General features: G+C 42.5%; 2 protein-coding genes across 2 annotated transcripts; one reads left to right on the top strand and one right to left on the bottom strand.

The window, feature by feature from the left end:
• Window positions 1-169: 169 nt before the first annotated feature.
• On the top strand, window positions 170-2,863 carry grnd (grindelwald). Its single transcript, XM_017166306.3, has 3 exons — window positions 170-957; window positions 1,638-1,952; window positions 2,036-2,863. Exons 1-3 carry the CDS (start codon window positions 720-722, stop codon window positions 2,221-2,223), a joined length of 741 nt encoding a protein of 246 aa, XP_017021795.1. The 5' UTR covers window positions 170-719; the 3' UTR covers window positions 2,224-2,863.
• A 100-nt stretch (window positions 2,864-2,963) lies between these two features.
• kon (chondroitin sulfate proteoglycan 4-like protein) lies at window positions 2,964-21,839 on the bottom strand. Its single transcript, XM_017166303.2, has 10 exons — window positions 21,714-21,839; window positions 18,232-18,932; window positions 11,818-12,014; window positions 11,517-11,747; window positions 11,157-11,338; window positions 9,469-11,089; window positions 7,683-9,082; window positions 6,754-7,571; window positions 5,777-6,680; window positions 2,964-5,229 (listed from the first exon to the last, which is right to left on the bottom strand). Exons 2-10 carry the CDS (start codon window positions 18,317-18,319, stop codon window positions 3,507-3,509), a joined length of 7,164 nt encoding a protein of 2,387 aa, XP_017021792.1. The 5' UTR covers window positions 18,320-18,932; window positions 21,714-21,839; the 3' UTR covers window positions 2,964-3,506.
• Between the last annotated feature and the right edge of the window lie 1,256 nt (window positions 21,840-23,095).

The following is a 23,095-nucleotide window of genomic DNA, read 5'->3' as shown; positions in this document are numbered from 1 at the left end:
CAAAGTATGGCGACTTTTGCGCCTTCGGGAGTTGGTTTCCACTCAAAGTAGCACGGAGCTCGCTGGTTACCTGCGAGGCATCATAGATATATAGAGATACTTTCGACGTGAAAAAAGGTAAACAAAAGTCAAGTCGCACTGCCAGTGTATGGGTTTTGAGAGCTGCAAGTGTGTTGGTGCCTGAGTAATTGGTAACAGCGAGCGATCGACGACGCGACGAGGCATTCCGGCCAGTAACGAGTTGAATGTGGCTCAAAACGCTTCGCCAGACACGCACCTGAAGAGAGTGAAATCCGAGAAAAAAACATTTTTTTTATATAATAAATAACAAAATAAAATAGTAAATAAAATACGAATACAGTGCTTTAAAATATATTCTAACAAATCCCTGTGAAAATGTGTAAAACCCCCACGAAAAGCATTGCAAATTGCAGTGAAACCTGGCCAAGATAAAACCCGTTTTGCACCAATACAAATACAAAGAGACAGACTCCACAGAAGCCAACAATTAAAAAAAGAAGTTAGTTAGTCAGCCAGCGTCTGTGGAGCATGAATCACACACACCTTTGGGCCTGCATTTAAAAGTAAATTATTAAAAAGAAAAAATCAAAACAAAACCTTTGGCGGGGAGAGTGGCAAGTGTTATGCAAACGGCAGTTGAGCGTAGCGGAAATACCAGTAAATAAATAGTACATAAACACTAGAACTACGTCACACAAATGTCTGGCAAGGAAATGCGCCCATTATCACTCTCCATTGGAGCCTCGCTGCTGCCCAGCTTTTCCCTGGTAACGGCCCTCAATAATGGCATTCCGGGGAAGAGCTGCCACGGCAAGATGTGCCATCCGCTGGATGAGTACTGCTCCACCTTTCTGGAGAGCTGCGAGCCCTGCATCAATGTTTGCGACAATAAATCGCACAATTACCAGGCGGAAACCTGCGCCAAGGAATGTTCCGGTAAGTATGACCTACATATATAAGAAAACTGATATGATAAGAAAGTGGAGAGAGAATAGAAAAACTGACAGAATAGGCGAAATTATTTAGAGTTTTTTAAGGTCAGCTAGATATGGTTAATAATTAAATTGAATATTTAAAAATATCATTTAACTTAATTTAAATTTACACAATGTGTAACCCGTATTTGTGTAAATTTCTTAAAGATTCCCAAACGATTAAATCAGCTTTGACTATATAATCGATAGGGTAATTTGGAAAGTTGAATATAATTTCTGGTTTTTTCAAGCAGCCTTCAATTGTATTGTAATTACAAAGCTTATGACCAGGTTCCCTTAAGATTAGCTCATCAATTGTACGTTTTTTTAGGAAAAGAAATTATGACTAACTTAAAAGTCACAGAAAATACATTAATAAAATTTATTTTCATGTATTCTGCTTAATTTTCGGCAGTTAAATGAATTAAGTAAAATTTATTTCTTTAGATTATTCGTTACCTTTGTCTGAGTGCAGCAACTTGCATAAATAAATACTTTATCTGTAAGATACGGTTTGCAAATATTTACAGTCATAATAGCAAAGTGCATTTTATGATTATCTTGGATGTGTCTTTATTTATCCATTTAATCTCTATTTTGTCTGTATTTAACTTAAAATAATAACCTGCTTCCTCCCCCCAGACTTCAACAGATTCGAGCCCCTGAAGGCCGAAATCCATGACATCCAGAGCACCCAGCACCTGATCCTGCTGCTGCTGACCATCCTGCTCGTCCTGATTGCACTTCGGTGTGCGTTCCACTGCCTGCGCTGGACCTTCCACAGGCGATGCATCCAAAGGATGCTGCAGCGACTGCAGGCCAAGGCGTTTCCGCATCCGGCAACGGCGAACGGGAAGGATCTCAATGCCACCACCATACAGAACCTGAACGCCATCAATCGCCACCACCATGGCAGCGACATTGAGCAGGCGCAATCGCAGATCTACAGTGTGGCAGGTAAGTGTAAGGATCCTCTGCTTACTACCTGGAAAGCGAGTAAACAGCTCACTGAAATGTGTTTTATTTCTGATTTATGGCAGGTGTTGCCGAGGGTTCGGTCCTCACCATGACGACGCCAGTGAGCACTCGCTATCCGGCGGAGAATAGCACCACGCCCACCACCATAGTCACGGAGGTGGGCTACGGGTACGATAATCAGGCCATGGTCGTGACGCCGGTTTCCGAGAAGCCCAGCAACAACGCAGCCACCTCTGCGATTGCTTTCTAAAGCCATATTGTACACTCGAAGTAATCTCTTCGACTTGAATGAGTCCAGCGAAAGCAAAATGTGCATCACATTGAATCGTAGTGATATTCGTGTTAATTTTTAAGCAAGGAAAAATATATATATAGCTTCGTTTCCGCTTCCGATTCCGATCAGTTTATGTGGAAAACCAGAAGAATTTAAGGCATTGCTTGGGGTTAAAAATCCCTTTTAAATGCTTTTAGTTTCTGGAAAATATAAGACACAAGATTTGATAGGAATGGAATTGGTTTTTATATATAGGAAATAGGTATATATAAAATAAGTAACTTCTGCCTCTGTGTATGCAGACAGTACTTAATCCCAATGCGGCCTTAAATACTTAATTAACTTTTAACTGTATAAAATATTTAACTATTTTAATTTTAGTAACTGAAGAACTTCCATTAAAAGGAATATCCGTTGCTGGGCAAGAAAGATACATACTATATGGTATTCAAAGGTTAAGAAAACGAACACTAGTTTCTTCTTTTTTTTTTAATACAAAAAGTCTGTAACTTTCCTTCTGTAGCCTTAAATACTAAATAAATAAATAATAATTGTAAAATATATTATTAATTATAAATAAATAAAATAAACCAGCATTAACAGGCGAGTCCTTCTAGCCATGTTGGAAAAAAAAAGTTGTCATTTTTTCCAAAATTTTATAATTATATAATTTGTATTTTTTATTCCACTTTTAATTCCACATTAAAACAACTCAATTCCGCTTAAAAGTATTGTCATTTATTGTAATAAGTATTCCAGGTTGGCAAACACAATGTCTCTAAGTCTAAAGTTATGTTGGCTTTTTGAGTATAACTCTCGATTGCTTTTCTAAATCTAATCGTTTGCTTGTATATGACACGCCAGATATGTTTTGGATTTCATATATTATATATAGTAATATATGGAAATATATATAGAAATACATATAAAAATTGCTGTAAGTTTTTATAAAATGCTTCCACTCTCTAATCCCTAACGAATCTCGTACATCAGCCTTAAATGTAATGCTTACACTTAAATAAATAACCTACGACTAATAATTCCGATCCAATTTGAACCAATTTTGATCGCGTTTGTCATTCTACAGTGGAACTTCTTGGGGAACATGATGTTTGTTGTGGCACTATTTGTCGTTAACAATATTAAAAAAAAACTCAGAAGCAACTCTTAAATTCGTGACCTTTTAAAATTAATTATCCCGAAATTCCACTGTACCTTGATCCCTCTTTTTGTATACTTTTTAGTTTATTTGTAGTACTTCAAACCCAATACTGGTTCCTTCGCAGCAAGGGATTCGTGGGCGGGGCCGAGGGCGGCGAACTGACCGATCCGGAGATACTCTGCGGCACCGAGGCATAGCCCGCAAAGTCGTTCGCCATGTCGCAGGACGAACTCCAGGCGTCGTGATCCAGGTGGTAGGGATTGTAGCGCTGCGGCAGCATCATCTGCTGCGGGTCGCACTGGTCATCCGTCTCCTCCTCGTCGGGGTCGTAGTCGGGAAACTCGTGCTTGTACGACTCCACCGGTATGATCTTGCAGTGCGGAATATTGCTGAAGCCGGGCAGCGGCGTGGAGTTGCCGGTGGCCGGCACCGAGTCCGCCTCGGAGCTGGCGTAGTGATGGCTGCTGTGGTGGTGGTTGTGCAGATGGTGCTGCGGACTCACGGAGGTCAGGTCCGGGGGACAGGGCAGAGCCGGCGGTTGGTCCTTGGATATGTCCGCCTTGTGCTTCCGCAGCTTGCGGATTTTCAGGATCAGCAGGACGATCAGCAGGCAGATTAGAACGATGAATATGGCACAGCCTATGGCCAGGTAATTGATGGACAAGCCGCCAGCACTGCCCAGGTGAACCGTCTCCGTCTCCTCGATCCTGCTCCTGTACTCTATCAGCACCGAGGCCTGGGCCGGCTGCACCGTCTTGATGAGCAGCTGGTAGTCGAAGGTATCGCTGTCCGCCTCAGTCTCCTCCACCGGCGAGTGGGGCACAAAGTAGACCACGCCACTCCGCAGTTCCTTGTAGGAGAAGATATTCGTGGACCGCTCGTTCTGGCCATCGGAAGTGAGGCCCGTGCTGCGGATTATCTTCCTGATCTGCCCCGTGGCCGGCATCTTGGTGATCACGAACTTCGGATTGAACTTGTTCAGCTTCAGGGACAGCGGATTGTCGTTGTCCAGCGAGGGCAGCAGCTTCACCTTGCCTCCCGTGGTGGCAGTGTCGGCCTCCTTCATCACTATGTCTGCGATTTGTATGACGGGCTCCACCTCCATCACCACGTCCACCTGGGCGGCATAGTTGGTGCCTGGGACATAGGCGCTTACCTGGAAGGTGTCGTTGGACCGATTCAGATCCGTCTGCATATAGCTGATCTGTGAGGTCTCCAGCTGCTGCTGGTTGAACCTCAGCGTGGGCTGATGCTTGAAGACTATGATCCCGTAAAGCGGAGAGTTGGTGACATTGTAGGACAGCCTCGCCACCTGGACATTCGTGGTGACGCCAATGTGATCCAGTTTCATGAAGGCACTGGTGGCGCCCTGCTGGACCTTCACTGGCACCTGAACCGCCGCAGGATGCAGACTTATGGGAGCTATCTTGATGGTGAATATCTCGTAGGCGGCATTGGACTGGCCGTCGGATACAGTGAAGCAAAATGTGGTGGACTGCGGCGTGCCAAAGTGCACATACACGATCCGATCGTTGTTGATGTCCGCCTGTGTAAACTGATTCGAAAAGGCCAGCAGATCCTCCACCTGGCCATCGTTCGAGATCTTTTTGAGCACTCCCAGCGTGGGTCCGCTCATCACGTCGTACATGATCTCCTCGGGGGGTGTATCCGCGTCTTCTGTGAGCAAATCGTTCCTGGTGATAGTGCGATTCTCGCCCTCGACCACGGTCATCTGAGGCAGGTGGGTGATCAAGTGGAAGGGTTGGTCGTTGATGGGGTTTATGGAGACCGGTATGGTGAGGTTGCAAAGGAAAATGTTGCTGGAAAGTATAAGGAAATTGTGTTGAATAAAATGAATAAATAAATATATAAAATGCAATAGAAATATAATAATATTTTAAATATTTTTAATAGACTTATTGTGCATATTTATACCCTTGCAGGGTATTATAATTTCAGTCAGAAGTTTGCAACGCAGTGAAGGAGACGTTTCCGACCCTATAAAGTATATATATTCTTGATCAGCATCACCAGGGGAATCTTTCTAGACATGTCCGGAAGAAATCGATTTTTAGGCCATTTTTGCAAAATTTTATAAGGGGTTACATCATTAAAATTAGCAAAAATGGCCAAAAATTTTGATTTCTTAAAATTTTAAATTTGGTATGCAGTTTTTTTAAATTAATGAAAACTAACACAAAACTGCTTTCCGAATCGAAATTAATGCATTTTTGGCTTAGTTATGATATATTTTAATTGTTACCTGCAAGGGTATACAAACTTTGGCTGGCCAAAGTTAGCATTCTTTCTTGTTTTTTTAAAATTATCTATGCTAAATTTAAAATATTATTTGCCACCATAACTCACCCCTGGGTCAGATAAACCGACATGAGTATGGTGTCCTCCAAGGTGTCCGAATGATCGTGCATGTAGTAAACTTTCTTGGTGAAAAAATCACTTGGGTGATACCTCTGCATATTCCTAAACTCATGACCCAGACCGATGTTGCCATGCGAGGGTTTCTGTATCGCTTCTATAAACAGCTCGGGATTATTGATGCCAGCCTTCGTTTTCAGGTACTCCAAGATCTTTGAGAAATCCAGTTTTATAGGCACCGAACCGCCCTCATCCACGGAGAGCTTATTCACTGGCAGGAACCTGAGCAAGCCCCCAGAAGAAACCGATATCTCGATGTTGAACTTTTGATCCAACAACCGGTCACTCCGCTCGGCCACCACATCGAAGTAGAAGGAATCGTTGATGCGAAACTCCATAATGACGGCCGTGTGCTCGTAAAAGATGTGGCCATTATCGACATCCGTTTGGGTAAACTCGTTGACCTCCTTCGTGAAGCCATTATCCAAATACTCATTCACAATGCGCCCCAGACTTGGGGGAACTGTGATGTTGTAGTGTATCTCCCGCTCCTCGTCGGAGCACTTGAAGTGTAGGTGATCGCGGAGTATCTGCTTCTTGGTCAGCGGAAAGACATGCAGGTTCTCGTTGTGCTCGGCCAGGATTTCAATGGGCTTGATCTCAATGTTAAGGATCTGAGTAGAGGTGTTGAACAGGCCATCGGTGACTATGAAGGAGAGTTCATTCCGCCGGGAGTTGGAGTCGTGCATAAAGTATATATCCTCTCGATTCACCTGAGCCTGGGTGAACTGCTCGATCTTGCGCTGAGGTGCGGATTTTCGGGCCAAGTAACCGCCGTAAATGTGATGCACCACAAAGGTGAGATTCTCCGGCGGAGTGTCGTAGTCCTGAGCCACTGCAAGGACACATTTTACAAAAATTAATACACCGAAAACTCTTGCCTTATAAATAAATCCTCTCATGCTTACACAAATCCGTATTCCTGATGACATAACGACCGCCATTCCACACCTGCAGACCCGTATTGGTGACCATCATGGGCTCCTCGTCGTTAACCGGAACCACCGCAAACTCCAGCTCAAAGGGCACGCTCTCCTTGTTCCTGGCCATGGCCACCAGGGTGATGGTATCAGTGGCATTCTCGCTGCCATTATGCACATACTGAATGCTGCCCTGCTCCAGCTGCTTCTGGGTGAATCGCTTCACCTTTGAGTTTCCGGCCAGAATGTGACCCGAACTCGCGGTGATGGTGACGATGTACTCGAGGATCTTGCCCCGATAGTACTCCGAGTAAGGCTGTATATCAGTGGGATTCAGCTGGACAGTCTTGCCCTCCACAACTGAAATAATGTTCGAGTGCATGTAGAGCTTCTCGGGTATGATGACGATCTTGAGCATCAGCTGCCGGAGCCAAGTGATGCCATTGGTGGCATCGAAGACAAAGTAATCCGTGGACTGATTGACCCCAGCTTGTATGTAGAACATCTTTTCGGTGTTGACCGAGGACTGGTCGAACACCTTGCAGTTGTACTCGTCGTCGAAGGACATGGACTGCATCTCCAGGTAGCCGTGCATGGGCGAGGAGGTCACCAAGAAAGTGATGTCTCCAGGGGAGATGTTGGGATGGACAACCTCCAGGACATCTCGGGATATGAGCACGCTGGTGGATTCCTCCACATAGAGCGTGTGGTTCTGCTTGACCTGCAGGGGCTCCCAGTAGGCCGAGGGATATATGCGGAACATGACTTCACCCTCGGCTGTTATGTTCTTGATGTGAACTCGATATCTGATTAAGAATTTAAAAAAATATATTTTATAATTAAGTATAATTTATAATTTAAATTGAGAATTTAAATAAGTATAATTTATAATTTAAATTAACCCCGAAAAACCTCACCTGACTTTGTCCATCGAGGCAATCTCCGTGTTCCAGTAGACCAATCGCTCGCGCTCGATGTCCAGGTGGGTGAAGTTACTCAGCGACGTGTAGTTGGTGGCCTTGTAGACGGTGGTGCCATTCTCCCCCTCGTTCGCCCTGCTCAGGTACATGAGGATGCCGTAGGAAGGGGGCTTGATCACCTCGTAGTATATTTCATCCAGCTTAATGTCCAGGTTCGTCTCCAAAATAAAGTCTTTGTTCTTGAGAACCACAAACTTGCCCTCTTGAACAATGGATGCGTTGGTGGCCAGCATGGAGACAAAGGGATCCGAGGCCCGGATCTCCAGCAGGCCATTCACTTCGTGCTCCCGATCGGTGACTATGAAGGAGGCGGTGCCGGCATCCGGGCCCGTGTGCTGGAACATTATCCTCCGGTTGGCGATATCGTCCTGGCTGAAGCTATCGATGAAGTGACCCGACTTGTAGAAGGCCCCATTCGTGCTGGACACATGGATAAAGTGGATGTCCGTGTGGTTTGTATTGACATCCGCGTCCAGGTACTGCAGCACCGTGGGATTGAGCGTCCTGATACCATTCCTCACCACATGGAACACCCTTTCCATGGCCGAGCGGTAGGGTTCGTTGTCGTTGACCAGCTTGATGTGCACCTCCATGTTAGAGACAAACTGGAGGTCCGTCTCGTCGCCGGAGAGTATGAGCAGCTCGAAGGTGTCCCGCGTGGACTCTGTGTCGTCGTGGCAATAGTAAATGTCGTTCCGGAACAGTTGATCCAGGCTAAATACCTCCACGGGCGTGGTGAGACCCGTCTGCTCGTCGTACTTGCAGATGACTCCGTGCTCGGGACTGGTGCTCACCTGGAACTCCAGGCTCTCGTAAATGTTGAAGCGAATCTCGAAGTGATTCTTTGTAATCAAGGCCCGCTCGCCCTCCTGCACCTGAAGCACCTCGTGGGTCTGATAGCTCAGCTTGTTGATTAGCTCCTCGGGCGGTCGGTAGTTAATCTCCAGCGATCCCGCCACATCGTCGCATTCGGCCACCGAGACCACAAACTCCAGGTGATCCGTGAACCTCGAGTAGCTGGTGTGGTGCGTCTGGTAGCGGATCCTCCGCTTGTCTATGTCCTGCTGGGTGAACGAGTCCAGCTGCTTGGCCGCCTTCCGGGATCCCTCCACGTAGATGCCGCCATATCGAGTGGGCTTCGTTATCTTGTAGATCACGCTCCGCGGGAAGCTGCCGATGGGCGTGGTCTCGTACGAGAGGATCTCGCTGGTCAGCGGTATCTCCCGGCTCCCATTGATGGCAATCTTCGATGGCCTGTGGCTCTCTATGACCAGGCGCGTGAAGGTGATGCGGAAGTCGAACGTTTGAGTGGTAACAAAGCCAAACGAGGCAATAAACTGGGGAATAAAAAGTGAAATCAATGCAAATTTTATGTTGGCTACACTGGTCAGCAAGGAACTTGGAATTGGGAGGTAATAGGAGAATGACTAGAGAGGCCGGGAAATGAGTGAAGAAAATTATTAAAAGATTTGCAATATTTTAAAGGATTTTTCTACATAAAAGAAAGCAAGCAATCAAGGAGGGATTTTGAATGATTCCCGGAGAAAGTCAAAAGCCTCTAAAAGAGTAACTGCCACAGACTGATTAACACTTTCCTAAAACCTAGCAAGTTAGTGTTATTGGCTCCCTGCCCATTTATGGCTCAAGCTTGCTTTTATGACTATTTTTCCACCTTTAGCTAGTTTTTTTTTACAATTTTCCTACTCTATTTTACGATACACACCTTGAATTCGTCTTGCCAAGGGAAATCGCTGCTGTGCAGATAGCGGATGTGGCCGAGCAGAAGCTGGTTGTCGCTGAACCAGTCCACGTTCACCCAGGAGCCATCGATCTGGCGCAGTCTCTGGAGCACGCCATGCTGCGGCGCCTTCACCACGTCGTACCTAATGTCAATGGAGGGCTCATCCAGGGCATTCGTACCGATGGAGAGATTGGCGGGGCTCAGGAGCAGCGAGCTTTTGTGAATCATGATCAGCCCGGTGTTGTTCACCAGTCGCAGCTCCAGGGGATGCACCGACACCGGCAGATAGACTGTGTCACTGGTCTCTATGCCGTCCGATACCTGGAGCTGCAGCTGATAGCTAAAGGATTCCGTTGTCGTGGAGTTGTAGAGATATGAGACCTTGCCCACATTGACATCCGCCTGCGAGAAGGTGGAGGTAGTCACTCCGCCGACCATGAAGCAGCCGAAGGACTCCTGGGGATTCAGGGGAGGCAGGATGGTGTATATCAAATTGCCGGGCTCACTATCCGGATCGTCTATGTTGAAAAGATCCACGTCGAGGACCCTCTCGATGCCCTCAATGACGCGCAGGATTTTGTGAAGATGCAGCCTCAGCTGCGGCGGATCATTCACGGGCGTAATATTCGCGTGCAGGAGGAACCTGTGCTTCCCCAGAATGTTCTCCGGTATCTTGTGTATGTCCCCAAAGACCTGCATGTCCAGCGTGGCATGGTCGTTGAAGTTCTCCTGGCCATTGTGCACGTACTTCAGCTTGTCGGTGGCCAGGTCCACCAAATTGAAGCTGCGGCAAGGCACGAAGTTGGTTTTTTCGGAGGAATACTGCAGGAGCTGGCCGTACCTGGGCTGGTGCACCACATGGAAGATGATGGACTGCTCGTTGAGACTCGGATAGCGGCGGAGATCCAGGATGATGTCGATGAAATGGGGCGAGAGGAAGGCGGTGCCTCCCTCCAAGAGCTGCATGGGGGAGACGTAGAGGAGCTCCAGCTCCGGACTCGTTTCGGTGAAGATCTTAAAGGGCCCCTGGAAATCGGCCTTGATGCAGTAGGACTGATCGCAGTAGCAGATGAAGCCATCCACGCCGTGCTGGCTGCAGACGCCGCTCTTCAGGCAGGGATTGTGCTCCACGCAGGGATACTTCCACAGACAGCCCAGGGCCAGGTGCCGCGAGATGCTCATCTCGGCGAAGCCCAGCGGCAGATCATTCACCCGGAGATCCCGCATGCAGCCCTTGAAGCTGACCTCATTGATCCGCAGTCCCTTTCCGATGAGCCGCCGGCGCATCTCCTCCTGGACGCCGCCAAAGAAGACGCTCTTCTCGAGATTTATGCTCGCCTTGGTCTCGTTAGCATGCGTTCCCCGATAGCCACCGGCGGCCTCGTCGAGGATTAGCTCCGCGATGGCGGCGTTGTACCGCAGCAGGACCCGGTGCCACTTGCCGTCCGAGACGGACTCGTTGGTCATAAATTGCACCAGACTGCCGGCCTTGTTGAAGGTCACCTTCAGGCGCTGCTCCTCGATCTCGAGGAGTATGAAATCAAAGCCGCCGTTGAAGAATATTATGCCAGCCGTGGCCATGGTGCGGAATTGCAGGGAGAGGCTGTAAGAAAATAAATATAAACCATTTATTTATTTATTATTTGATTTATTTCCTTGGAGTAACTCACGTTTCTCCTATGGCATGCGACTCCTTCAGCATCAAGGCATAGGAATCGTTCTTCAGAAAGCTAATGCTGTCCTGTGTCGTTCCGTCGAACTCACTGCTGCAGGTCCAGGATACTCCAGTGCTGGTGGTGTGGCTGGTGCGGTCCTTGGCCCTTTTTATAATGTTGATGTTGTTGTAGAAGACCTGGGAGGAAATTATGTTGTTGTGGTTGAGTTTGTAGGTGTATAGTTGCTGTGGCTGATAAGTTATTGTTAAAGAATTGCAAATTTATCGAGTTGTTGAAACAAATTTGTTTACGAATAAATATTCTTAAGTCTAAATTATTTTTCTCTACTATTTTTCAATAACATTATATACTCACATCCGATATACAGCCCCGAAATCCAATAACATCATTCAAGAACTCGGCCGTGAAGTCACCAACGCCACCTAGAAATGTCCCAAAGTGTATATTGAGGGCACTGAGATCGCCCGGCAACTGCTTTCGCATTATATAGCTGTCCACCTGCAAGGTGATGTTGTTCTCGAACCGCTGCACCGCCACGTCGTGCCACTCCAGGTCGTTGAGCTTTTGCTTTTTGGGTGAACGCAACTGTAATCGGAGTCCGAGTAATTGCAGTCATATGTAAGGGGGAAACTGTCCGTTAATAATCCTAACTCACCTGCACCACATCCCGTTCGATTTTATAGCCAAAGCTGATCAGGCCGTTCTCCAGGCGCAGCAGGCAGTAATCGGTTCGGCCGGCGGCCAGGAAGAGCAGCGCGTTCTCCTGGCGGGTGCGAAACTTGACGCGGATGTTCGTTGACATCTTGGCCTCCTGCAGCGGCATCGATATGTAGCCGTCGCCGAACAGGGAGACTGAGAAGGGGGAAAATGGGAGTTGGAAAATTGAAAATGCAGCGATTTAAATTGGGTTATAAACGAGAATGATAGTTGGGGTAATGAAAAAAATATATAGAACAAGTTTAAAATACTTTTAAGGCTTTAGAAATGTGCAAAATAAATTTATTATAAATTTTCCTATAATGCTAAGTATCTTTATATCTTTTTCTGTATCAAAAAGAATTTCTTTCAATGAGAATATCCCAAAATCAATCTTTTCTGGTTGCAGCTGACTGAGATGGATACACTAACCAGTCCGCAGTGCTCATAATGTTGCAAGAGCCGCCGCCAATTTGATTGGCAATCGCGTTCCTCTACTCGGAATCCATATACAAATTTGTCCAGATCGTTAGAGATCAGGCCATCAGCTGTCTGTCAGTCAGTGTCTGCCGAGGTCACCCTGTCAGTCAGTCAGTCAGTCATTTATCTATTGAGAACCATCTTTGTATCTTTTGTATCTTGATTTTGCTTAATTACCGGCGAACGTGCTTTTCTTGGTGCCCGACTCTGAACGTGTTCCCTGGAATATTTTTCCAAATTTCTCGCTATGAATACCACCTCGTAAAAATTGCATGATTAATGATTCATATTCTGGGCTATGCTTGTGCAATAAATTATTTTCGAGGCGTACATTTGTCAAAACATGAAAGATATTTTAGGCAATTCTCTTTCTTTTTGTTTTTGAAAAGGGAGAAATGCTTTTTTGATATTTGTTTATTTTCGCTGCTGGTAGGACACACGCATATTGACCTAACCCACATGGGAAAATGTATGGAAAAATGTGGAAAAATAGATGTGTGGAAAAACAGTTGCATGCGAATGGCAGACAAACAGCAGACAGATGGATAAACAGGCAAACAAAGCGGATAGCCATTGATGCGTTGGCCGTTGGACCATTTTGCCGCCAATTAGCAGCAATCAGGCGTCAAAAGACGGCGGAAAGGGCCGAAAGAAAAACCCAAGAGAAGCACCAAAACACTTTCCCATCGGCCTGCATTTGACCCACATTAGTGGGAGTAGTGGTGCCCGGCTGCTGTAAATAAATGCTCTTGGAAATTGCTACTTCTTCCGATGCGCGTGCCCCGAAACCAAAACAAAAGGCGACACAAAGATGCGGAGGCGTTATCGTTGGTTAAACAAAAACACAAAATACAGAAATTTCACAAAGGGAATGGTCACCCACGATTTGGGATACTCTTTTTGTATTTATTTATTTTATTTTTTTATTATTTAAAACATTTGTTATTTCCTAAGCATATTTAAAAAAAAAATTTAATATTAATTTAGGTTAAATTAAGCAGCAAAAATGTATATTAATATAAATATATAATTTTTTCCAGAGATATTCTATAAAAATTATATTTATAGATAGAAAAAGAGCAAACAAAAACATGTTTTAAAAAGAGCAACAAGTTTAAAATAAATGTTTTTTCACAATTGTGAAATATTTAAGTGATTTTGAAGAGGCTGTAAAACAATGTTATTTTTCTTATATATTTTAAGCAGCCTGTTTTATTATACCCTTGCAGGGTATTATAATTTTAGTCAAAAGTGTGTTACATAGTGAAGGAGTTATTTCCGACCCTATAAATCATATATATTCTTGATCAGGGCGAAAAGCGGAGTCGATCTAGCCATGTTTAGAAGAAAAAGATTTTTCATAATTTTGTTTTGTATTTTTGAGGTCTTAAATGCTTCAATTGTCACAGAAAAAATTAGCAAAAATTGTAATATCTTAAAATTAGAAAATTTGTATGTAGTTTTGTTACCCTAGAAAAAACAAGCACAGAAAAACTTTCCGAATTGAATTTGATGCTTTTTTGGCTTAGTTATGATTATTTTTTATACAAAAATTACCATTATAATATCTAAAAGTATTCATTTAAAGAGTGTGAATATTTTAGATCTTCTTGAGTGGTTTTATGATTTTAATTACCGAAGGAGTCGTTTCCGACCCTATAAATCATATATATTCTTGATCAGCACAAAAATAGGAGTCGATCTAGCCATGTTTAGAAGAAAAACATTTTTCCTAATTTCTTTTTGTATTTTTGTGGTCTTAAAATGGTTCTATTGTCACAGGAAAAATTAGCAAAAATTTTAATATCTTAAAATGTGAAATTTAAGCAGATTTGTTTATCTGGAAAAAACTAGCACAGAAAAACTTTCCGAATTGAATTTGATGCTTTTTTGGCTTAGTTATGATTATTTTTTATAAAAAAAATACCACTTTAAATATATAAAAATATTCATTTAAAGACAGTGAATATTTCAGATCTTCTTGAAGGGTTTTTATGATTTTAGTCGGTGAAGGAGTCGTTTCCGACCCTATAAATCATATATATTCTTGATCAGCATTAACAGGCGCTTCTTTCTAGCTTTGTTCGGAAGAAATTTATTTTTTAGCCATTTTTGCAAAAAAAAAAATGCATTAAAATTTTCAAAAATTGCCTAAAATTTTTATTTTTTAAAATTAAAAATGTTGTATGCAGTTTCGTTACCCTAGAAAAAAATAGCACAGAAAAGTTTTCCGAATTGAATTTGATGCTTTTTCGGCTTAGTTATGATGAATTTTCGATTGGATTATAGATCCTATGGCAAACTGCAAGGGTATACAAATTTCGGCCTCCTGAAGTTAGTTTCCTTACTGGTTTTTTTGTTAGAATAAATACCACAGCAATTATCATTAAATGAAAGCCAACTGGCTTAATAGCCTAAACCCTTAACGAATAAACAAAAGCTTGTCAAGAAATGCCTTTTGGCCTGCCAATCTTCAGCGAAGAAAGACATTTTCTGCTCCAGGAAGTTGGGGGCCCAACAATAAATGCAATTTGCATCAACAAAATGTGGTCCAGCGTCAACAAGCCGCATCAGAGTCACAAGTCATTCCAAATGTCGGGCAGCGAACAAATGAGACATCATCATCAGCTCCCTCGTGGGGGGAGAGGAGTCTGTCCAAAAATGGGGAAAAAACATCAGAGGCGGGCCAACGGGCACACGTCGCAAGACTTATGGCCACAGATGCAGCAGCCGCCACCCACTGCTCCCCAGAAACTCCTCCCCGTCCCCCCTATCAAATGCTAAATTTATGTTTATCTCTTATTTTATTTTTTCCTTCTTTCTGGTGACTTGTCTAGGTAGCCGGCGAATATTTATGTTATGGCCAATGTTTATTTTATTTGAGTTATATGCAGCGTTGACTCTTTATGGCTGCAAAGTTATTCGGTTTTATGGTCGTGTTTTCATCTTTTTTCTGTCTTTAATTAATGCTTCTTTGGTGGCCCGCCGTCGCCACTTCACCGTCTGCGACATTGGCAATTTATAAATTATTTTTACCCATTCGTAGTTTTATTTTACTAATAATGTCAAAGTTTATTAGTGGTGCCGCTGATTTGTGGGCTTATTACGTGATCTTGAGTGGATTTCTTCCATATTTATGGAGCTCTGCGTGTGCCAAGCAAATTGATTGGGATTCCAGCTTTATTGGCTAGGAAATCGAGGTGATCGGGGTCTTAAAACGGTTCGAAGAAACTCTTTCATATTGAGGTTGCATTGGGATTATTTATCAAAAACTCGTTCGCAATAAGAGCGAGTTAAGAAAAATCCCAAGTACTTTCTGGCTATTCCCAAAACCATTTCCAGCAGACTGAAGCCATTACAAGTGACAGGGATAACCCCCAAAAATATTTCCTTAATGTTGTTCTCAGCTCGTAATCTTTGCAGTAATTCCTGCGGTCTCCTCCAAGTACGCCCATTAAAATAGTTTCCTTCACCCCTTTCGCGTCGTTGCCGCATTCTCCAGCTTAAGAGATCAATCTAAATCAAATAAAAACCGAATTTCCATGCGGCTTCCATCGGTTCTATGGCCTCCATGTGTTGTCGCCGCCATCGGCAGCGAATTCAACCCTAATTAGGCTCCGGGGCCGCATTAAATTCAATTATATTTATCCCGATCAGTGGGATCTAACTATCCAGCGACATTCGACTCATAAAGAGACATGACTCAGGGGGAAAATGTCGCCAAAATAAATTGGTTTTTACTGCGCCTGCTGCAGTTAGCATCGAGCATGTGTTGATATTTATATTGGAAATGCAAATGAATAATCAAAAAGCTCGGCAGATGGCGCGCACCAGATACAGATACGGATACATGGCTACAGATACATTCGTATCCACACACGTCTCTGTTAAATTTGGCACATCGCTCTCGTTGCGCGTGTAAATGATTTACATTTCGCGTAGCCATAAAACAAGAATATACCTAAGATACACTAAAAAGTATTTTATATTCTAAAGAATAAATTATTTTCTATAAGTTTCTATAAATTATAAAATGCTTTGATATTCGAACCTCTATATTTAAATAACAAAATCCAATTTAAAAAGTTTAAATATTTATAGTAACATTAAATTACTTCTCTGACTGTATCTTGATATAAATTCACATTATTTTCCGTGCATTTATACCCCAAGTCTTATAAAGAATAGTGAGAAAAACGGATGATTCATGTTTTTTGGCTGCCTAGTCCCCCAAGTGACGTCACATGCCAACTAAAAATATCATTAAAAATACATTTGCACTGAAAGACTAAAAATAAACGACCGCCTGAGTACATATGTACATCTTATTGTGTGAGTGTCTCCTACGGAAGATACAACGAAATTAAGAGCACTTGCGGTGCACCGCACAGATACTCGTGCTTTTCGCTTGGAGATACTCTTGGAGTCCCTTGGATACAACAGAACAACAATAACCGGGGAGCAGACAACGACGACATCGAGAAAAGTGCGCCCCAAGTCAAATGTCAAGCGTGAAAAATGCGTTAAGTGCACCGCGGCGGCGCATTGCAGTTAAGTAGTTGGATTTTATGGGCCGAGGGCTTCGGGGGTTACCATGGAGCATTGCGAAATCACAAGGGGAATATATGGGTATATATATATATATAGGTGGAGATTATGGGTATACATACGTATATCCCAGGTACATTAATAGCAAGCGTACAGGAAGGAAGTCATATAAATGGTTCAACATAAATCTAGTACAGTTCAAAGTTTAAACTACAGAATTTTTGGAGAGGGTGGAAACTACTTGAAATTCGTAGGAATTTATATAAGCTTAAAACCTCTTTGATATTTTATAAAAAAATATTTTTACTTACTATTTGAAACATTAATTTTTAAAAATATTTTAGTGCTTCTATTTCCGCCTATTTTATTATTTAGACGTAACATTTTGTTTCTTTATAAGAAAATGCCTTTCAACTCCAGTCTCCCTGTAAACCTTTTGTATTTTATTAATTTATAACCTAATTGTGTATATTCTATATTTTATTTTATTACCACTCCAGCCAGATCCTAACCCACCGTACCTCGGCTCTTTTTGGCGCACGCGAGTAACACCAAAATGTATGTGGCATTGCACCATTTGCAACTCTTTATTTTGACTTTTATTTATGTCCGCTTCGATGGCAGGCAAAGTAAATGCAATTTGGCTGCAGCTTCAGCAGCTGCCACAGCTTCTGCCCGTCTGGACCGCTTTTTGTCGGCCAATTCCGTGGCTGGCCATATTTGTAATGAGCATAAATCGTGCGTTGATCATTTGCCATGATAAATCTGGTGTTTATGCCGCGGTATTAAGTTCTGGTTCGCGCTACCTGACTGTCGTAACATTTAATTAACTGTACACAGAGTAGCAGCTTCTTAAACTCCTTTTTGTACCCTTTTAGGGTATTATAATTTCAGGCAGAAGCTTGCAAAAAGTATGGAAAATATCCATTTACAAAAATTAAAATATTTTTGGTCTTCATTAAGGGTATTTTGATTTTATTTAGGAAAGCAGTCATTTCCGACCCTATAAACCATATATATTCCTGATCAGCATTAATAGGCGAGTCATTCTAGCAATTTCCGGAAGAAAAACATTTTTTTAAGATTTTTTCAAAATTTCATCGTTAAAATACTCAAAAATTAAAACAAAAATTAGTTTTCTTACAAAATTAAAATAAATATGCAGAGTGGCTAGCCGAGAAAAAACTAGCACAGAAAAGTTTTCCGAATTGAATTTTCTGATTTTTAGACTTAGTTATGACAGATTTTTGATTCGATACCATGATCCTATTGCAAACTGCAAGGGTATACCAATTTCGGCTTCCCTTTCCTCATTTATATAAATTTTACATTTGGCTGAACTTACCTTTCATGGCTGCCACGGATGGCAATTGCAGCAGCATGGCCAGCAGGCCCAGAAGGCAGCCTAATGCCAATCCAAGGAGGCGCGACATCCCAGAGCAGCTGCTTTTTGAAGTTATATTCTATGGATCCGGGAGCGGGAACTGCAAGATTCGAGATCCCAGTTCCAAGTTTCGTTCGGTTTTCGTTTACTTATTCGACTTTCAGTGTGTGTGAGTTCTTCGTCTTTAATAATTTTGCGTGTTAATTGATTTTTCATGGGGCCACGCATCCGTCGTCGTCGTCTTCGTCGTCGGCCGTAGTCTGGGGCCTCATAAAAATAGCATCATCGGGGGCATCGGGTGTTTCCCTCTAGCTGCGACACAGCATCACGTCCTGGCCCAATGGCCGCATCATAGACAGATGCTGCATGTCACTCCGCTGACAGAACGCTCGGGCCTTCCGTTCCGTTCCCCTCGAATATCCAAAACGACTGACAGACACTCGCGAGTTGGGGGCCTGGAGAACTGGCTTCCTTTTTCCTTTGAAGCCGCCTCTTGATTTCCTATTTTTCTATTTTCCTATTTGTGCATTCACGCACTTGGCCAGCCGACTTTCGCCCGATTACGTTTCAATTTCGTTGATTTCGCTGGCGTTCATCATAAACACATTGGCACCGACGATCGTCTGTTTGTTATTTTTCTTGGCAACCGCTAACGCACTTCACTGTAATTGGAAATAGATTTATGGCCATTACATATTTGCTTTCCATTTTATTTAAATATTGTTTCGGGTTTTTTTATGGTGCACGTTTTATGAATTTTTAATTGGTCACTAGGGGAAGAATCACTTTTAATTACTATAAACTGTTTTCTGAAGAGTTTATTGGGTTTTTATTGTAATTATGATACTCTAAAGCAGCTTTCATTAATCAGCAACTTCATTAGGACCTTGAAATGGACAACTATATGTGTTATTTTTCTTGGATTATGAAGTACAGAATTTAATATTATTTTTAAAAAATGTATTATAGTTATTTAAGCTAAATTTCATCATATAATATTTTATTTAGATTTTTCTTTTCCCCCAATTTGCATGGTTTGCTTTTCTCGCGTTCAACCGAGTTTATTTTCATAGATTTTATGATCAATTTAATTTTATATTCCCGAATTATGTACACATCTTCCACTTGAGTCATTTACTGGCCATTTTAATTGCCCAAAATCCTAAAGGCAAACAAATCTCTAATAAATTGAGCGAAGATTCAAGTACTATTTGGGTTTTATATAAATATATATATATCATTGATTAGCGTATCTGCAGATACTTTATGGGGACTTAATTGAGTTGCTGCCCCAGAGATACCACGCCGAGGAGACCACTTGAGTGTCCGCTTTGGAGTTGAGTAGAATTTATTGTATTTTCGGCTGATGCGGGGATCGGTCATAAAAAGTGGCCTTAAGTGGCTTAAGCTGCTTTTCTCGAAGTGGAATTTCTAGTTCGGGATTTTGCAATGCCCCCAGGTCAAAGTTCAGATGCCAAAAATAGGCCGCTTTCAAGTTTAGAAGGCAGAGGGACTTCCCCTGGGAGAAACCCACAACCCCCTCGAGGGGAAACGTCAACACAACTGTGACTGGAAAATGAATTATTTACGCTGCGCGCTGTCTAAAAATACACGCAGTGCAGTCGGGACATTATGTTTATGCATTTTTATTTTTAAGGGAAAACGATAAATGCAGCAGCACCAGCAGCAGCAGCAGGTTCGACACCGCGAGGTCAATTGCACAGAAGGGGCTTCCCCTCTGGTTCTTGTTAAGTTCGCCCTGCTCGCTAATTCAGCTTGTTAATTTTTATATGCACCGCCCAAAGATCTTGTCGTTTCGAATATTTTTATAGCCCCGTCGCAGCAGCAGTCAAAATACAATTCGAAACGCTGCCTGGCCGCAGATGACACCAAAGGCGAAAAAAAAATATAAAGTGACAATCGCCTGGGCGCATTTTATGAGAGACGCGTGTTGCCTTCTCCCTATTTTTCCTACACATTTACATAAAAATTAATAAATGTATCTACCGGATAACAGCCAGTCTTTGCCAGCTGCCACTAAATGAAGTTCTTTTTGGGAAAGTTCTGGCCAAGATACACGGAAACAATTATACGTTGCATCGTTTTGATAGTCACAAATATAATGAAATAAATATTAAAAATATAGTAGAGCTTCTTTATAAAATTTCTAAAAATTTCTGGCTCTAGTTTTCTAGCAAAAATACATTTTTTTATAATTTTTCTTTAATTTTTCTTTCTCTGCACCACTTTGTATATATTTTTATGGTAATTAAAAAAAGTTCGAAAACAAAAGGCCTACAAAATACCGCCGATTTCTTCGGGGGCTGGCCACTTGAAATCGAAAATTGATTTGATAAGGCATGAAAAGGCTGATTTTCATATGGAAAATTGGTAGGCGTCACTGCCCACGCCGATTTGAACGCTTTCCTAACTCCAAGGTGTGCGGAGTTGTGTTTCTACTTTGTATTTTTTCCCTCGATGGTTTAGTCACACTCTTTTTTTGGGCACTGTGATTTATGAACGTCGACCGGGGCGAGTTTGATGAATGGAGTTGTGCGATTTCTGCGCCATATGTCACAAATATGAAGTTTATTGGAGCATTGGGGGTACAGTTTCCAAGTCATTTATTTATTTGAGTGTTTTTTATACCATAATTTGTTATATGTATTTAAAAAGCTTCTTAGATGTTTGATTTATTTATTTTGAGGGAAAACAAGGGTATTTCTCATGATTTTAACATGATTTAATTTGATAATATATTGGAGTCGTTTTTGATTTTAAATTTGGTTATATTTAATTTAAAGCATATATTTACAATTATTTATTTATTCTGATTTAATTTTTCTCTAGTTTTGTTTGTATTCTTGTAGTTTTATTGCTGCAAAACACATCATACATCTGATTTAGTGCCATTAATTTAGCATTTATTTATATTATTCATTTTCTATCACCATTTAATTTTCACAAGTTTCTCGTTCTCTCACAGGTTTCCCGGCATTTATTTATACATTTATTTCTCACAATTTAATTTCCCTCACTTTCCCGCAAGCAACTTATTTCAGCAGCTTATTTTTCACACTCTCCGATGCCTTCGAATAAATGATTTATATTCCTTTAATTTTTGTAGAAACTTCCGCTGTGTTTTCCTTACAAAGATCACTGGCTTTTCCGGGCTCTTGGCCCGCTGCTTATTCCTCAAAAAGCTTCACAGATTCATCTGCTAAAGAGCGGTGTTCACGGTCAATTTGCAGAGAGTTCTGTATCTTTTCAGATAGCCAAAAGGCAGAACCACAACAAACGCTTTCATTCACAATCGGTTTTTAGCCGGAATTCTTGACAGAGAAAAGTGCCGACCAAAAGCAGAGGAGGGGAAAATAAAAACTTAAAAATAAATTAAGTTTTTCCTCTATTTTCCATGCACGCACACACAAACACACACTCACGCCAGTTCGGAAAAACTCTGAGGGGGGCGGCCGCGGTGTTTGTCCGCCTTTTCCACCCGTCGAAAATTTCGAGAGGAAAACTATTCTCCGATAAGCAAACGAAGCGAACAACCGAACACGCCGACGATTTCTCACAGACTGAAAGAAAATTCCGCACGCAGCAGAGCGCTCGCTGGCTGGCTCCCCTCCCATTTCCCAGTCCCATCGCAGTCCATGTGCCGCGGACTTGGTCTCGGACTCCGATTCGGATGCCGCGGATGCCCCTGTCGATTTCAGGCCCACCACCACTCCATGGCGCACCCGCGAGTGACTTTTGTGCGCTCCGCTCTGCTCTGCGAACTCGAACGCAAACGCGAACGCGGAGGGGCCAGGCCCAATAAGTATCTGTATCTAGATAACAGTGATGAGCCACCCGCTGGCGCATCCGTGGGATGCCAAAGGGATCCTCCGCGGATGGTGCAGAGTCATAGAATATTTGTTGGAATTTTTGCAACCAGTTTTAGTTATTTTATATGGAGATATTTTTTAATTAAAGGTAATTATTACATGATTAAGTTTTGGTTCTTTATATTTATAAATATTAAAATCTAATATTTAGCGTCCTTGATTAATTATAAGGGGAATCTAGACTTATAAACAGAGAACTAGTTAAGTTTTTGTTAATTCTTAACGACTATGAAGGATCTTCTCTTATTTTTATTGAACATACCCACTCTTACTTCTGATTCATATATTCTCTTAATTGCAAATGAATCATAGCTGATTTTTAATTTCCCTGCCTTCTTTTGGCTTCATTAATTCTATACTATAAGTTATTCTTCGAAGACCATTTACCCTTCAACAAAATTCGATTGGTTTGCTCATCACTGAGACTCAGCGACGACACACTCGGTGTCGTTGGGCTGTTCATTTTCTCGGTGTGTGCTCGGGGTGCTCCGCTCTTCTCGGTGTGAGTGGCGGGCATTTTCCTTTTAATTTTCCTGCGCAGCGAGCAGCACGCGAAAATACGACGGGGATTGAGCAATTGCGAGCGCCAAGAGGGGCTGAGGACTTGAGCATTTTTCAATTTGTTTAGCGGTGCCAGCTACTACTCTCTCTCTGTCTCTGATGATCTTCATCTTCATTGAGGACACTGAACAAAATTACTTAGTTTTGTTAGCATTGGGAGGTATAAAGTATATGGTATTTTCAAAAGTATCAATGAGCTAATGAGGTATTTTTATGTACATAGTTACTTTCTTAGTTACTCTTAGTTTTTGTAACAAATTTACCATTTATTTTTCCGAGTGCACCCACACATGTGGCTGCAATTTGGCCGGGGCATCGCCTTTTGCCTCTGACTTGGACTCGGACTGCGATTCCGACTCTGCCACATGTTGTCT

The sequence above is a fragment of the Drosophila kikkawai genome, chromosome 2L (assembly GCF_030179895.1).
Source record: "Drosophila kikkawai strain 14028-0561.14 chromosome 2L, DkikHiC1v2, whole genome shotgun sequence".
Taxonomy (NCBI): domain Eukaryota; kingdom Metazoa; phylum Arthropoda; class Insecta; order Diptera; family Drosophilidae; genus Drosophila; species Drosophila kikkawai.
The sequence above is the reverse complement of the archived record's forward strand: the minus strand, read 5'-3'. Positions and strand labels throughout refer to the sequence as shown.